Source organism: Thamnophis elegans, chromosome Z (genome assembly GCF_009769535.1).
Source record: "Thamnophis elegans isolate rThaEle1 chromosome Z, rThaEle1.pri, whole genome shotgun sequence".
NCBI classification, from domain to species: Eukaryota; Metazoa; Chordata; class Lepidosauria; order Squamata; family Colubridae; genus Thamnophis; species Thamnophis elegans.
The window spans coordinates 54573769-54591819 of NC_045558.1; the positions used below are offsets into that span (position 1 = coordinate 54573769).

An 18051-nucleotide genomic window follows, 5' to 3' on the forward strand; every position below is an offset into this window, starting at 1 on the left:
CCCTAGATCATTTAGGGATGGGAGCGGCGAACCTTCGGAAAGGAGATCTGGGGATTAACTACCTCCCTCTCATCTAGCTCCCAAGGGTCCAGTTCCCATGTGACCCTCAGAGGAGGATCTGGAGGATTTGGATCTCTTGCCTGAAAGCATCAGGAGATTCATCTCCTCTGCCATCTCTAGAGGCATTGCCTCAGGATTATACCAAAGGGACTGTTCCTCACAAAGGGCATCTAGATCTCATTCTTACAATGGACATCACAGGTCTCCTTCGTCCCGGGGCCAGGGTCAGCCTAGGGCACATTCTCCATCGATGGTCAGTGAGGCCTCAGCACTGGGGGAGGGCATTCATCCATAATTAGGCTTCTCAGATGATGAAGATTCTATTCCTTCAGACACCCAGGCTTTTTCAGGCCTCTTTATACCACTGGCCTTCAAGCCCCTCTTGCACAAGGCCAAGAAGACTACTCAGATTGGCACTGGGGCCTTGCCAGTTTCTCAACACAGGGACCCTAATATAGCTATGTTTATCAATCCCAATACAGATAAGGAGGAGGTTCCAGCCCCTCCTCTATTTCTGGAGGTGGTCCAGAGTCAGTGGGCTCGACCGTCCTCTTTGCCCAACCCTGGGAGCAATGACCGCTGCTTCTATATTATGGAGCAGGCCATTTCCAAGGTCCTTCAATTGCCAACTGTAGATCCCCCCCATTGCACTCCTGGCCAATGCCTCCACCGTCATTTCCAGTGACGTGGCAGATAAATTGAAGCCCGAGGATAAACGAGCGGAGCTCACCTTACGCAAAAAATTTATTGCCTGCGCCTGGGCAATCAAATCAGCTTCCTATTTTAACCGAACCACCATCATGTGGCTTCGCCAGCTGCAGGATCGTATCCTGATCCAAGATGAACGTGTCCATCAGGACCTGGCTAAAATTATCATGGCCACACAATTCTCTGCAGATGCCATCCTCGACTCCACCAAGTTTGCATCCAGGGCGCTGTCAGTCATGTCTAGACAACTCTTGTGGCTTCGCAACTAGCAGATGGACAACAAGTCCAAATGGGGGTTGGTTGCAGCTCCTTTCACCGGTCGGGGAATCTCTTGACCCAATCCTTGTGGAGAACAAGGACAAGGAAAAGGTTCTCCCTTCTAATTCTAAGAAGCAGGACTCTCCTCCTTCTTCTTACAGGAGACCTTCTTTGTACCAGCTTCCCGAATCCAACTTCTGGCAGCAGCGCTATGCCCCCTACAGTATGACAGGCAGAGCCATCGATTATTCTACCAGGATAGGAGTAGATTTCAGGGACAGTCCAAGCAGCCCTTTTGAGGGGGGGCGGCCGCCATTTCCACAGAAGGAAATTACTCCAACTTGAGTCAACTCATAGGCGGCTGCCAGGATCCTTCACGGATCAGTGGGATCAGATAATGTCAGATGCTTAGGTCAGATCCACCATCAAGTACAGCTTCCGGTTGGAATTTCTCTCCCTTCCCCTGATGCTCTTCAGAACCTTCTCCCCATCTCGGGATTTGGAACGCCGCCGCCTCATGAGCCTAGCCATTCAACATCTGATAGATATCAGGGCGGTGGAACCTGTTCCAAGGAGGGAGTACGGGCTAGGCCTGTACTCCAACCTCTTCGTGGTCCCGAAGAGCTTATTATTATTATTTATTTAATTTGTATGCCGCCCACTCTCAAGGAGACTCAGGGGGATGGAGGGCAATACTGGATCTGAAGCACCTGAACTCCTACCAGGTCTACAGGCGCTTCAAGATGGCCTCCCTCAGGTCTATCTTCCTGGGGATTCGGTGGGGCGACTTCATGGCCTCAATAGACTTAACGGAAGCATACCTACACATCCCCATACTGCCAGCCCATCACAGATTCCTCCGATTCTCCCACAAGGGATGTCACTTCCAATACAGGGTGCTCCCGTTCGGTCTAGCCTCTGCCCCGTGCATGTTCACAAAGGTTCTAGCAGCTCTCGTAGCTCACCTGCGTTCCTATCCGGTGAGACTCCATTGTTATCTGGACTATGTGCTCCTCCTGGCCTAATCCGGCACGTAGGCTGTCCACGACCTGAAACTGACCATTCAAACTCTTCACTCCCTAGGGTTTTCCGTCAACTTCACCAAAAGTCATCTTTCTCCCTCGACAAGAATCCAACACATAGGAACTCTATAGCAGGACTTGTTTGGCTCTCTCCGGATCGTCTCAAGAGTCTCCAATGCTTGGCACGCCATGTCCATGCAAGTCGGTCAGTTTCCATCCTGACCTTGGCTCGCCTCCTGGGCAAGATGGTGTTGTGCATAGGGATAGTCCCCTGGGTGCATCTCCACTCTCAGACACTTCAATGGCTGCTCATCCCCTATCAATGTCATCGCATGAACAACTTGCGCCTGATCGGACTGCCTCTGGATCTCTGCTGGTCCCTGAGGGGGTGGATATCTCTGGCCCTGCTTCACAGTTCCGGCATTTGGGAACCGGATTGCATTACTGTCACCATGGACGCGAGCCTCTACGGCTGGGGGGCCTTGATGGAATCAAGACTGGCGCAGGGTCGTTGGTCGAAATAGGACCTTCGCCACAATATCAACTGGCTGGAGCTGAAAGCAGCATACCTTGCACTCTTGCAATTTCGAAACTTGATTGCCAACCAACATGTCCTCCTCTTGATGGATAATGTAGCTATGAAGGTGCACATAAACCACCAAGGGGAGACTCACTCCAAGTGTCTCTGGCTGGAGGCTCAGAAACTTGGACTCTAGGCAGAGAAGAACTTGGCCTCAATAATGTCAGATCACATTTCGAGCATTGCCAATCATCAGGCCGAGTGTCTGAGTCGGGCGACAGTCGATCACGGCGAGTGGCAGCTGCTTCCAGGGCTCTTTCACAAGATTTGCCACTGCTTCGGCTACCTGTTGGTGAACTTGTTCGCGAGCCCGACCAATGCCCAACTACCACAATTCTTCTTTCGCTTCCCAGCATGCAATGTGGAAGGAGCAGACGCACTCAGAAGTCCATGGCCTCTGGGCCTCTTTTTGCCTTTCCCCCTCTCCCTCAGATCCAGGGGATCCTGAGGAAGGTAATGATAGAGAGGGCACACATCATCCTGGTAGCCCCATATTGGTCGAGGTGGCCTTGGTTTCAGCTGTCCATCTCTCCCCCATGGAGGATTCCTCAGGAGATCGCCCTGTGCCAGGGGATCTCTTCCATCTGGAGCCCCAGTGGCTCCAACTGACCACCTGGCACTAGAGCGGTGCCTCCTGAGGGAGGCACATCTCTCAGCGAAGTTTATCTCAAACATTGAAGCAGCCAGGCAACCATTGACCACACGGATATATAATTCCACGTGGTTGGTGTTTGCCTCTTGGTACGAGAGATTCAATCTCTCCCCGGCCCACACCTCAGTGGCCCATGTCCTTGAGTTCCTTCAGCACGGCCTGGATCTGGGTCTCTCCCATAACACCCTACGTAGGCAGGTGGCTTCCCTCTCCTCCGACCTGGCAGGGGATGGTTGGTTCCTCAGAGGGTCAGCAAACGTTCGTTCCTCTCCTATCCATCGTTTCCTAACGTGGGACTTCTCTACCATGCTCAGGGCCCTCACGGCCCCCCTTCGAATCACTTCGGACAGTTTACCTCAGATTCTGCACCTTGAAGGTAGTCTTCCTTGTCGCCATTACCTCGGCTCGACGCATATCGGAGTTGGGAGCATTGTCGTCTAAGGACAACCTTTGCCAATTCCACAGAATTAGATTAGATCCAACCTTCATCCCGAAGGTCAACTCCCTGTTCCATAGGTCGCAGGAAATCATACTCCCTAACTTCTGCCCCTCTCCTTCACACAAGAGGGAACACCTGTGGCACTGGCTGGATGTGCGCTGCGCCTTGCACATATACCTTAGACGCACATCTTCCTTCCGCCGGTTAGAGGCTCTCTTTTTATCCTTTTAGCCCAGCACAATGGGTGCTAGAGTTTTGTCTTCCACCATTGGTAGATGGTTGAGACAGGCCATTAGTGAGGCATATTTAACCTCAGGGAAGACTCCTCCCCAAGAGATCACGGCCCATTCCACCCAAAGTGCTGCTACCACGGCCGTGTGGGCCACTAGGGCTCCCCTGGAGGACATTTGCAAGACGGCCACCTGGGCCTCCCCGACACCCTTTATCCGCCACTATCGTTTGGACCGTTTCACCTCGGTGGACGCGTCCTTTGGGCATTGAGTTCTTCAACAGGTGGCTACCTCCCCTCTCCCGGGATCTTCATCCCACCCTGGGACTTAGCTTGGGTATGTCCCAGCTGTAGCCCCTCCCACCAAGCTGCAGGAAAAATTGGTCCTTACCTGAATGTTTCTTTTCTGCAGTGAAGGCAGGAAGGGCTACATCCCACCCTAGTAAGTTCAGTTAGACCAGTGAGGGGCGGTTGTGGGGTATGTGTACATATGTCTTCAATTGTTTTGCCTTACATAAGATTACAGCTTCTCCATCGACCTCAGGGAAACTGGGAGCCAATAGGGAAGGATGGTATCTTTAGGAAAATTCTCTCAGTCTCTGGACCAATCAGGCTGTGACTAAACCCAGCTGTAGCCCCTCCCACCTTCACTGCAGAAAAGAAACGTTCAGGTAAGGACCAACGTTCTTTCTTTTTTCTTTTCTTATTTCCAATTTCTAAAGTCCAATTTCACTTTTATTTGCTTTTTCTCTTCCACCGAAACAGTAAGTCCAATCTACAACACTGTTGCAAAAACAAGTCCTCCTTGTTATTTCACATCGCTTCAAAGTATCTTTATCTTGCTACAGTCAAGATCAGGTTACAGCTGTACTTTCCTCTGTTATTTTCTATTGAGTCTTGTAGTATCCTTTTCTCACTAATAGATGCCTCCTTCTCCACTGTAAGCAATGTGTTCTAGCTGTCAAAAGCTGCCAAAAGCTGTATTTATTCCACAAAAAATAAAAAGGTAGAAAGAAAGGATTTCCCCCCCTGAGTTCTTTTATTATTTTTGATGTTTCTAAGTCCAAATTTTGGAATAAAAGTCTTTTAGAGCTTTCTGTTTTCTTTTTTCCTCTGTTAAATCCCCCGTCTGCCAAATAACCGCTAATTTCCGCTCTGGATCTCTTTTTTAAAATCCAAATGTAAAATTTCTTTATTTTGCATTGATCACTCTTTCACCCAGGTCCAACACTTTGTTCCAGCACTGCTCCTGCTCAAAATAGCTTGGTCCGGCTCTCCCAACTTTGAAGCGGCCATTGGTGTGACTGCCGCCGCTTCCGTTGTCAGTTTAAGAACTTTATCTCAGATCTTTCGAGGAACTGCCGGTTTCTTCTTGGTCGTCGAGATATTTTTTTCTTTTTTCACCTGTTCCTCCAGAATGGTTCTGAGCAGAAGGTCCCTGGCAGCAAGTGTCCGGTTGGGTTTTCATGGAGCCTGTCAGAGCTCTGCTATTTCCCAATTGTTCCCGTTGCGGCGCTTCCAGTTTCTCCTTCAAATGAAAGGACTTCAAGTAAAATCTCCATTTTGCTTAACATGCTCCATCCCTAATAGAACAGTTGTTTCAAACTGTTGAATACAGCCTTTACCATTTAAAAAAAGTAGAATGCATAATATAACTTTTTAATTTTATCTGTTTGTTCTCAAAGGCAATTGATCTCTCTATTGACGAATCGAGTTTGACAGGTGAGACAACTCCATGTTCTAAATGCACTTCTCCCCAACCAGCTGCTATGAATGGAGATCTCACTTCAAGAAGCAACATTGCTTTTATGGGAACACTAGTTCGATGTGGAAAAGCCAAGGTAATTTTCTTCAAAGGTTATTAAACTAATTCTAAAAAGATAGATCAGAGATAAAATATGTATTTTTAAATATTTTCTTTACTTTGTGTGCTGGAAAATATATTATGAATACTTTCAGTTGCCTGTTTGTAATTTATTGAAAGTATTTAAAAATAAATTGTTCACAACTTTGTGTTAAATATATTTATTTTAATTAAGATGGAGTCATAGCAATTGAAATATATATTTATATAATGAATAATGTTTAAATCAATGCAACTAAGAAGTTAAATGGATCTCTATATGTCAGATTCTGTAGAGTCACTTACTCCCTTTTTATTGCTGGGATTCTTGCAGAGTACTAGACTAGACCAACATTGATTACATTTTGTAGTATACATTTTGTATTTCTAAGAACGTATTTGGAGGTTTAGTGAACACAAATTAGTTCTGTTTTAACTGTTCAGAATCCTTGAATTTTCATTTGTATTTTTTTCAAAAAATTAAACTTCCTGAATAGAACAATTTTAAACAATTTAATCTTTTTGCTTCTGTTTTGTAGGGGATAGTTATTGGAACTGGTGAAAACTCTGAATTTGGTGAGGTTTTCAAAATGATGCAAGCAGAAGAAGTAAGTAACATTTCATAAATAATATTAATGTAAATCCTAACTAATATAAACTGACTAGTTATCCATTTATAACCATTCATCCAGAGACTGTTAGAATTTTATTGAATAAAAGGATTTACAACTCATGCCTGAAGTTATGGCAATTGCAGTGCCCTTGCAGTCACATCATCAAAAACCCACACTTATGACTGCAGGGCCACTTCACCTCCTCCTCCATCTGTTTTCCCCCTATCTTTGCTCTTTTGGGTAGCCACACACTCCACCACTTACCTCTGCTGCCCCTGCTACCATATCTCCCACTAATGGTGGCTGATCTTTACCATCTTTCTTCTACTGGTGGTTCAAGATCTGGGTGCTGGGTAAGAGTGTAGCTATGGGATGCATGCATTGCACTCTGGAAGCCTATAGTCCTTCCCTTTCTTCCAAATCTATTCCAACAATGCATCCCAAAGAGCCTCCACTTTTGCCCAGGAAACAACTATTGTCTCTCCCCATTCTTACTGTGTGCACTACAGAGTTGCCCTGCCTAGCACCTGGATCCTCCTTTACCAGCAAGAGGAAGAAAATAGCAACTGTGGGCAGTGGGATGCAGCAGTGACAGGGAGAAGCAGGCGTGCAGGAGACACAAAAAGGCAGAGTTGGGAGAAGATAGGATGAGGGAAATTGAAGTGAAAACAAGCACAGCAGGGCAGAAGAAGCGTGAGATCCTTGCCTAATAACATCACTGTCTTGGCCTAAGGACCACAGCTGGGTCTACTGAAACTGGTCACATGGTGATTCGGCTTACTGATGGAAGTTCCAGTCCCAATTGAGGTCATAATTTGCACTCTACTTGTTCTAAATATGCGGAAATGTTTTCCCCCAAATAATTTCAAACTTGCATGCCAGACTAATTTCAATACTCTTAAAATTGTTTATATCTTTGTATGCAGATGTAAAGAAATGAGTTCAAACATTGTACAAAATTTGTAGTGGATATTAGCCTGAATTTAGATACTTTAAGATTTATAATTTACATTTATAATTTAATTTTTTTTCTTTCATATTTCTCAGGTGTAAGGCTTTTCTCAGGAATTCTTTAAAACAGTTTAATCCTTTAATTTTAGCATGATTTCAGTGAATGAAACAACTCTGCAAATTCAGCAAATCAGTGAGTTTAATAATATCAGTCTGACATTTTTTTTTTAAATAAAGGCACCAAAGACACCTTTACAAAGAAGCATGGATCTACTAGGGAAGCAGCTTTCCTTGTATTCCTTTGGTATAATTGGTAAGGAATCAGTTAAGTTATTTATTGTAAATGTTTGGTACAAATTGTGGGAAAGGGTATTAATATCAGGACAAGGATTGATGCTTATAAATTCTGTTTATTTTTATAGGAATAATTATGTTAGTTGGTTGGTTGCAAGGAAAACATATTCTTGACATGTTTACCATTGGTGTCAGGTAAGATTCTTATTCTATGTCCACTACATTGTATAAAAACAGATTTCATTCCCTGAAGAACATCATGAAATATAGAACTCATATACAGGACCGCCATGTATTGAATAGATTGCACAGATGTCCTTGTGCAAATAAGTGGGGTGGGGTGTCCCAATTTTGCATATAGATTGTTAAATTCTAAGCTTGTGTGATACAGAGAAAAAAGTTTTGGAATTTGTGGTAATCTCAAGAAACATTTCAGAGTTATGCAGCATAACTTGAATTAATTCTGGATTAACAATATGCTTCTGCTTTAGAAACCTCAAATTTCAAAGAAACAAAGCAAAATACCAATCAGCTCCCCAGTCCTCTTTGAATGCAGTTATTCATGAAATTTGTCAATACTCTGCTTTAACTTAACCATATAAGTTATTTTTTTCTGCATATAGCTTAATTAACACATCCTTTCAATATTCAGCTTAGCTGTTGCTGCCATCCCGGAAGGTCTTCCAATTGTTGTAACAGTAACATTGGCTCTTGGTGTCATGAGAATGGTTAAGAAACAGGCCATTGTGAAAAAATTGCCAATTGTTGAAACTTTAGGTAAGATTAAGAATAATATGCAAAACTGCTAATAGCAATATATCAAATCAATATCAAAATACCTTTGAGTATAAATGGCATGTTATTGTATAAAAAGTAGTGCTCCAAAATATCCAAAGTGACCACTATAGCAATACATTATTATAAAAATAAACCCTTGTATTTCTGGAATTAACTACTATTTCTATATATGCTGGTAAATATTTTTACTGTGTTTAAAAATTGCAAGAAACTATCTGCAGGCAGTTGAAATGGTAGATTTAAGCTTGAGTTTTTATATATTGATGAGGCCTTTTTTTGGAAGAGCAAACATAATTCATTGAACTGGTGCAGAATTCAGCAGTATGGCTATTGGCCATAGCCAAGCTTTTGTACCATATTAAAAATAGCTTTAACTGTATTTACTGTGTTTCACAGTGTATAATACCTACTCAGGTAGAAAACCTGTCCAACTTCCAACTTTAGAATAGCAATGGAAACTCTACTATATTTGCATGATTAAGAGTTGTGGAACCTTTCCTTAGGAGATATGTCTAATCCCCTTCATTTATACTCTTTTAATTGGGACAGCAATTATAAAATCAAAGCATTGGATTGAATGACTGTATGTTATTAAGGAAATATTTGTTTGACATCTGAAGTTTATTAAATAGGCAAAATGTTTGATCTAGTGTAAAAGAGAGAATTTGGTAGGTTTATCTGGAGAAAACTAGATGACCCCACATTTACTTGCCTTAATGAGCCGAGGTGGCGCAGTGGTTAAATGCAGCACTGCAGGCTACTGCTAGATCAGCAGTTCAGCGGTTCAAATCTCACCGGCTCAGGGTTGACTCAGCCTTCCATCCTTCCGAGGTGGGTAAAATGAGGACCCGGATTGTTGGGGGCAATATGCTGACTCTCTGTAAACCGCTTAGAGAGGGCTGAAAGCCCTATGAAGCGGTATATAAGTCTACTGCTATTGCTATTAATGAACCCCAATAATCAGGAATAAATTTGGACCTAAGAATATTTTTGTTGCTTAGAGTATGTTATTAGGTCAGGTCCCATCCAAAGTTTTCCAAAAGTAATCATCCAGGTCATGTGGAGGAGCTAGAAGTTTTTTGAAATGTAACTTTCTTCAGATTTGGATAATGATAGTCTTCATCATCATAAACGGAAAAGGCATGTGGTGGCTCTTGCAGTGCAAGAGCATCTGCAAGTGCTTATTAGCTTGGCCAATTCCCAATTCTTCCTCTAGACAAAGGTAAAGAATGGTGGAACCAGCTGCCCTTGCAGTTGTTGCTATTGGAATGTGAAAAGGGTAGCTCCAGCATGAATTACGCTAAAACTTTAGTGAAAGGGTAAGGCCTCTCTTTAAAAATGAATTGGCCTGAGATCCTAGAGTAGGTTTATGACTACATAAATTAGCTACGCCACAGATTATGGGACTTTTCCTATCCCTGATCTAAGCAAGGATCCTTCTCTATTATTTTAGATTCTTGAAATAGATTTTGCTCTTATATTCCATTATCTTATCAAATCTGACAAATAATGAACTGATAATATTGTTTATGCTTTTCAGGATGTTGCAATGTAATTTGTTCAGATAAAACTGGTACACTGACAAAAAATGAAATGACTGTAATTCATATATTCACAGCAGATGGACTACATGCTGAGGTATGTGAGCATCAGTGTCAGAGATTCTTTGTTTACTAAAGTGTAATGGTTCTGAAATCTTTTTCCTAGAAACTGGCTGTTATTAGAGTAAATTAGCCTCTATGGCTCTTAGGAATTTTCCAGTCTTAGCAACAGATTTACAACAGATTGCCTAGGGAATTCTGAGAGTTGATCCATTTTTCAGTTGTCAAGATTGAGAAACTCTGGATTATTGGACAATTGTTTCAAATATATATATTTATACATGAAGTCCTTGTTTGTCATTGAACCTGGAATTATGATTGTAAGTTGTTGAGCTGTACGTTGAGGCATCACATGGCTGCACACAATTTTTCAACATTTGCTTTGATTGTTAAGTAAATTAAACAATTTTCTCCCATTCGCATTTTTTGCTCAAAACTAGAAATCAATGCTGCACTTCATTGGTTAAATGGCCTAGATCCATGACGGCAAACCTATGGCACATGGAGCCATTTGTCAGGGCACGCGAGGCGTTCAATCTTTTGAGGGCGTTTTTCACCTTCTGGAGGCTTCCCTGAAGCCTCCAAAGTGTGAAAAACCGACCCTATGGGCAAACTGGAAGTTTAGGAACAGACTTTCGGTTTGCTCATAAGACCATTTTTCGCCCTCCGGAGCCTTCAGGGAAACCTCCTGAAGGCCTCTGAAGGCTCTGGAGATCAAAAATGGTCCTAAGGAGAACCCTGAAGTTCAGGAATGGTGACTTCCGGTTTGTCCATAGGTCCGTTTTTTGCCCTTCGGAGCCTTCAGGGAAGTCTCCTGAAGGCTCTGGAGGTCGAAAATTGGCCCTACGGACAAACCGGAAGTCGCCATTCCTGAACTTCCGGGTTCCTCGCAGGTCCATTTTTTGCCCTCCAGAGGCTTCAGGAAAGCTCCTGAGGCCTCGGGGGCGCGCGGAGGCTGCTTTTGTCCTCCCCAGACTCTTAGAAACCCTCTGGAGCCTGGGGAAGGTGAAAAAAATGCAGCAAAAGCAGGGGAGCGGTCACTGATCTCACGCATACAGGCTCGCTGGGGGCACACATACATAACATTGTTAGTGTGGCACACTGGCGCACAACCCCCCTGTGCTTCCCCCGCTTTTGGCATTGCAGCCAAAAAAGGTTTGCCATCACTGGCCTAGATATTGGTATTTGAACATAGATTTTTTTTAACATTTACATTTTATTGTGTTTTACCAATCTATTTGAAATGCTAATATATATTTCTATTCCATGTATGATAAGCCATGTACTAAATAAGGACTCAAGGATTTATCTTTCACAAATCATTACTTTTCCTACATTATTTTTAAGATCATAAGGTTTGATAATTGTGCTGATTATTTTGTCACAGGTTACTGGAGTGGGCTATAATAGATTTGGGGAAGTCATTGTTGAAGGTGATATTGTCCATGGATTTAGCAAACCATCTATTGGCAGAATTGTTGAGGTGAGCCTCACATGGAAAAATAACTATGTTCTGAAATAGTAACAGTTTATTATAGTAACATTTGTTTTCTTTGTAGGCTGGGTGTGTGTGCAATGATGCTATAATTAGAAACAACACTTTAATGGGGAAACCAACTGAAGGAGCCTTAATTGCTCTTGCTATGAAGGTAGGAAGTGCACTGAACCAATGGGTGATACTAATTAAAAATATAAAATGCATATTCAAAAAAACTCATTCAGGATAAACTGTGCTTGTATTATTATGTTGTTTGTAACCTATAATGTTAGACTAAGAAAAGTATTGCAATGCAGATAGTCCTTGACTTACATTCACAATTGAGCCCAAAATATATGTTGCTAAGTGAAACATTTGTTAACTGAATTTTGCCACGCTTTACGACCTTTTTTCTACAGTTGTTACATCAGTTGACTAAAGTGAATCTGGGTTCTTCCCTATTTGCCGAGGGGACCACATGATTCCGGGACACTGCAACCGTCATAAATATGAATCAGTTGCCAAGCATCTAAATTTTGATCATGTGACTATGGGGCAGTGGTGGGTTATGGATCCCGTTGTAACTGGTACACTGCAATGGGGCCAGGCGTCCACCACATGCACGCGCACAATGTGCACATGCGTACCCACTGCCTGCGACACTAGCTGCTTGGCAGAGCATTGCGCAGGTGTTCTACGCTTCATGCATGTGCACAAATGCCCTTGTCAGCTCAAATAGAGGTAAGGAGAGCGGGCGGATGGTTCCTCTGGAGCATCGTAACGGAACGATACCTAGTGCTCCCAGCAGGCACTGGTACGCCCGTACCAGGGCATACCAATCGTAACCCATCACTGCTATGGAGATACTGCAATGATTTGTGAAAAATGGTCATAAGCCACTTTTTCCAGTACTGTTTTAACTCAAAATGGTCACTAAGCAAACTGTTGTAAGTTGAGGACTACTTGTTGTATAGTTGAAACTTACTATGAAAACTGAAGCAATGCAAGAACAAGTAATATGTGTGTTCATAAACACATATTATATATAAGTATATAATATAATCCAAAGAATAAAATCCAATTAAAACTGAACTATCAGTTTCTAATGGTGAATAGATATAGCAAGAGCCTTAAAAAGTGCTATTCTGATTTTTCTTTGTAGAGAACCAGAAATATTTTGCATTTTTTGGAATTAAAATGCTAAAATTTCAAACTCTAACCATTTTGTTGATTCTTATAATTTATCTGTTGAATTATGAAGCTTTTAATTTCAGTTTTTCTAAATTGTTAATCAATTCTGTTACTGTTTGAGTTATAAAGAATAGTTGTTGATTTGAAGTCTCTAAAAGTTGAAATGGTTCTAGAATTAATAAAAACTTAAATGTTAATTATTCTATAAAAGGCACTAGCATTTTTTTTAAAAAAAAAATTAACTTGTTATGATTTGGTTACTGGCTTTGTTAACATAGGAGATAAACTATCAATAGAATACAAGAACCAGATGGAAACCTAAAGTGTATGTAATTAAGTGTAGGATACAGAATATGTTCAACTACTGACACTGAAGAAGCCAACCATGTGAAGTTACATTTTTGTTCTGGGAACAATGAGGATTTTAAATCTGGAATATTTATAGTGGCTTTTTATTATCTTAAAATTAGCATCTTAGAAATTAAATATGTTTATAAAACTGTAGCTTTAATTAAAAATACCATCCCAACTCTTTATGCAAAGGTTTTAAGATTGGACCCTAACATGTTTCTGTTAGGCAAAACTTAAGTTATATTCTGTTTTTCATTTTTATAATTAATCTACAATAATTTCAACCCTTGATTTTTTAAATCGAAATATAATAATAATTTATCTGCATAAATAATTAAACAATGGTTCTTAGCTATGGTAAAGTATGCTTCAAAAATGATGTCTGAATTATATAAAATTCTGATAGACAATCTAAAGATTTTGGAAAAATAACTTTCATTATAATTTTAAAAATTATTAACAATTTTTAGCAAAATAATTTTACTAATCAAGTGAAATAATTTTAGTAAAATAGAGAAATTAAAAGTGGATTACATAATTATAGTTATAATCTTTCTTAATAAAAAGTATTAGAGGGAAATTAAAAGTAAAGAATGTTGTGAATACAATTGTAATAAATAAATGAAGTAATGAAATGATGTAGATAATATATGTAAAATGAGTAGAATATGAATTGCCTGATGTAGGTTGAAGAATTACAATCTTTTGTTTTCATAGATGGGTTTAGATGGAATCCAGCAGGATTACATAAGAAAAGCAGAATATCCTTTCAGTTCTGAGCAAAAATGGATGGCTGTTAAGTGTGTACATAGAACCCAACAGGTATGGCTATTACTAAACTTTTAATTGAATCTAATATTTTCCTACACCTTATTGTTTTTAATAATGCAGTGATTAAATTCCACCCCATTGTATTTAAAAGAAAAAGATCTAAATTGTATTTTATTTATTATTAAACTTCTATGCCACACATCTCACTACGCAACTCTAGGGAGCTTACAATTTAAATTGTTATACTTCATTTTAGAGTGAAGATAACATTATAACAATGATTGTTTGAAAAAGAACAAGTAAACCCAGCTGAGGACGATGTGTAACAGACTACCATCTCTAATATTGCAGTACCATTTTCAGCCTTTTAACAATGCATCAGTTGATATAGTGTTGTTGTTGTTGTTGTTATGTGGTTAATCTTTGGTGAGATTCACAGTCTTTGGGGCTGGTTGGTAGCTCAACAACTCAAGTCCTAACCAAGGACCTAGGAACTGTTAAAGTAACATCGGAGGATATAAACTGTTCCAAGTAGGGTGGTTTAATATAGAATCATGTTCAAGTCTGATAAATTAAGAATTTCCAAATAGCAAGGTAGCCCTTTAGATATTGCTCCAAGGGTTCCAATTACAATCGGGACAACAGACGATTTCTTTTTCCACAGTCGCTCAACTTCAATTTGCAAGTCCTGGTACTTTGTGATTTTTTTCTTGGTATTTATCTTCAATTCATGCATCTCCAGGTATTGCAATGTCAATGAACCATACTTTTTTTTTATTTTCAACTATTGTTATGTCAGGTGTGTTGTGGGCCAAGTGCCTGTCAGTCTGAATTCTGAAGTCCCACAAGATCTTGACTTTCTCATTCTCTAAAACCTTCTGAACCTGATGTTCCCAGTGGTTTTTGCTATACTCAAATCCAAACTTTTGGCACAATTTCCAGTGAATGATTTTAGCAACGCGGTCATGGCGTTGTAGGTAGTCAGTTTGTGAAATTTTGCTGCACCCACTGATCAAGTGGTCAATTGTCTCGTCTTTCTCATTAGAGAGGCAACATTTGCTGTTGGTAGTAACATGTTGAATTTTTGCCTTCATGCAGTTTGTGACTAAGGCTTGTTCTTGAGTTGCCAAAATAAAGCCTTCTGTTTCTTTTTTCAGTGCTCCTGATATTAACCAAGTTAGCTTTTGGTCAGCTTTGCCTTCAATACTTTTCAAGTATTGGCTGTGTATAGTTTGTTTTTCCAATTTTCAGCTCGCTTCTCAATTACTTCTTTCTTATATTCAGCTTTTGACTTAGTTATTTTTAAAAGGCCTCCTTTATTTACTTCCTTAATCATTGGTTCTTCACTTTTCTGGATGTAATCATTCAAGCTGTGTTTTTCTTCTTCCCTTGTCTGTTTTACTTGTAGGAGTCCTCAACCACCCTCTACTCTTGGTAGATATAATCGGTCAACATCACTTTTAGGGTGCATAGCATTATTATTATCGCAACAACAGAATTGTATCATAGCGGCCAGTTGTTTTGCCAGATTTGGCATTGATTACTAGTCGAGCCCCACCCAGGGCCCTAGGACGTCATAATGTATTTTCATAATATGCGTGCAGATCCAAGCAGTGCGGTTTTTTGACTGATGGTGATTTTGTCAATTTTTAACAGCACCCAGTGTGCCAATTACCACTGCTGGTTTGTGCCATAATCGTTGAATTTCGATTTTTAAGTCCTGGTATTTTGCATTTTTTTCATATTTCTTCTCATCAACCCTGCTATCACCTGATATTGCGATGTCTATGATTGTAACCTTATTTTTCTCAACTAGTGTGATGTCTGGTGTATTATCCACCAGTATTTTGTCCGTTTGTATGCAAAAATCCCACAAGATCTTGACCATCTGATTTTCGGTGACTTTTTCAGGCTTATGTTCCCACCAGTTTGTTGCTGTTTTAATATTATAATTTTTGCACAAATTCCAGTGGATCATTTGTGCTACTGAGTTGTGCCGCAATTTATAATCAGTCTGCGTGATTTTTTTACAGCAGCTGAGTATGTGATCAACAGTTTCATCAGCTTCTTTGCAAAGTCTGCATTTGGCATCATCAGAGGATTTTTCGATTTTGGCCTTAATGGCATTTGTGTGGATAGCTTGTTCTTGCGCAGCCAGGATTAGTGACTCTGTTTCTTTCTTTAATGTACCTGCTGTTAACCATAACCAAGTTTTTTCACTGTCCACTTTATCTTTTATTTTTCCAGAAATTGGCCATGCAATGCTTTGTTCTGCCAACTCTCCATTAATGATTTTATCACATCTTTTCTGTATTCTTGTTTCGTCTGTTGGACCTTCAATAGATTTTTATTCTTTACTTCGATTAATAGATGTTCTTGATTTTCTTTTAAATAATCAGCCAGTGCATGTTTTTCTTCTTCAACTATTTGCTTCACTTGTAATAATCCTCTGCCACCTGATTTTTGTGGCAGGTATAGTCTATCAGTATCACTACGTGGATGTAAACTGTAGTGCATTGTCATTAGTTTCCTGGTTTTTCGGTCCAAAATGTCCAAATCAGCTTGTGTCCAGTTAACTATACCAGCTGTGTATCTTATACCTGATATTGCCCAGGTATTTATGGCCCTGATTGTATTTCCACCATTCAATTTAGATTTCAAAATTTTCCTAACTCTGTTGGTGTACTCTCCCCTGACAATAGTTTTTACTTCTCCATGCTTAATGTTATCCAACTGCAGAATGCCTAAATATTTGTAGGCTTCATTTTCGTTGCATTTAATTAATTGAATTCTTGTGAAAGAATAGCCTTGGAGGTCTTCTAGTCCAACCCCCCGCTCAAGCTGGAGACCTTATGTCATTCCAGACAAGCAGCTTTCCAGTCTCTCCTTAAAAGCCTCCGTTGATGGAGCACCCACAACCTCTGAAGCCGAGCCTTCCACGTGGCAACACGCTCCAGTGGTGCCACGGGTTTAACAATTCGGATGGAAGAGGTGCACGTGTGTCCTTTTAACGCCCACGTGCACTCAAAGAACACATTGAAGAACAGACATCTTGAAGAACACACACAGAACATTCTTGAAGGACACACTTCTTCAAATTGAATAGTTTCCATTTAACACCCACTCAGTTGAGGACAAATAGATAGATTTGCAGAGAATATTAGTATTCACGTGCCTCCAGAGGTTGTGGCTGCTTCCATTGCTGGAGGTTTTGAAGAAGACACTGGAGAGACTTCCTGGGGGCGTGGCCTGTTGCCGAGGAGGGCTCCACCGAGCTCCTCAGAGATCTGGTTTGTATATCTAAATAAGATCATAGATAGCACCCCTTTTTGGCTAAGAAAGGGGCAGGGAGGATAGCTCCGTAGGCTAGGGTCTATTCGTAAGCCACAGCCTTTTTCTTTTTTTGGCTGTGGAAAGAGATTAGATCCAGCCGAAGCGGAGCTTTTATCTCCAGCCATTTCTTCTCAGCTGCCTTTTTTTTTTTTTGGCAGCCCCAGACAGGCTAGCCCCCCCCAGGACAAAACAAAAGTTTTTTCAAGCTAGAATTGATACGGGAGGGTACCACCCCTGTGAGATTTATGCTTTTATTACTATCTTAAATACCAGCACCATTCGTCTTAGAGACTTCTTTGTCTAAATAGACCTCAAAATGGCGATTTCTCTCCGTGGATGATTACTGGATGTACTTAGCCGGGTTTATCTTCCTGCAGACCGCTCCTTAACAAAATAAACTCTTCTTCTTTGGAAATAGAGGGGAGCGAAGCGCTGCTTACTTGTTTATTTATTATGGCACCCAGATCAAAGAAGCGTCTTGCTACAAATGTGTCTAAAGAATTTAAAGAATTTTTTCTGGAAACACAGCCTTTGTCTCCTACGCCCTCTACTGGAGAATTTTTAACACAGGAATATCTCTTTAAAATGTTTAATGCCTTTAAGCAAGAAATTAAGGAATTTGTATTGGAACTTTATGATGATCTAAAATCTAAAGTTAATCAAATGAAGGCGAATACGTTTGCAGCCGTGTCTGCCCTGTCAGATTACTCTGCTGAAATAGAGAACAAATTGGAAAGTCTGGAGAAGGCTAATTTTAATTTGACTACCAATATTCAAATTTTACAACAAAAAATTAGAGATAACGAAGAACAGCTTATGATGATAAATTTTAATAGGAAGGCATTTGCAATAAGAGTCAGAGGATTCCGTGAAAAGGAG

The 18051-nt window shown here is 40.7% G+C and overlaps 1 protein-coding gene across 7 annotated transcripts in view; it reads left to right on the forward strand.

Annotated features, from left to right (window-relative positions):
• The window catches only part of ATP2C1 (ATPase secretory pathway Ca2+ transporting 1), an 87269-nt gene that overhangs the window by 32667 nt on the left and 36551 nt on the right, over positions 1 to 18051 (forward strand). For all 7 annotated transcript variants that reach the window (XM_032237090.1, XM_032237091.1, XM_032237094.1 and 4 more), the window contains 9 exons: positions 5634 to 5789; positions 6331 to 6399; positions 7594 to 7669; positions 7779 to 7845; positions 8303 to 8427; positions 9989 to 10086; positions 11437 to 11532; positions 11609 to 11698; positions 13786 to 13890. In XM_032237090.1, the coding sequence (XP_032092981.1) occupies positions 5634 to 5789; positions 6331 to 6399; positions 7594 to 7669; positions 7779 to 7845; positions 8303 to 8427; positions 9989 to 10086; positions 11437 to 11532; positions 11609 to 11698; positions 13786 to 13890 (882 nt within the window). The remainder of the gene's footprint in view (positions 1 to 5633; positions 5790 to 6330; positions 6400 to 7593; positions 7670 to 7778; positions 7846 to 8302; positions 8428 to 9988; positions 10087 to 11436; positions 11533 to 11608; positions 11699 to 13785; positions 13891 to 18051) is intronic.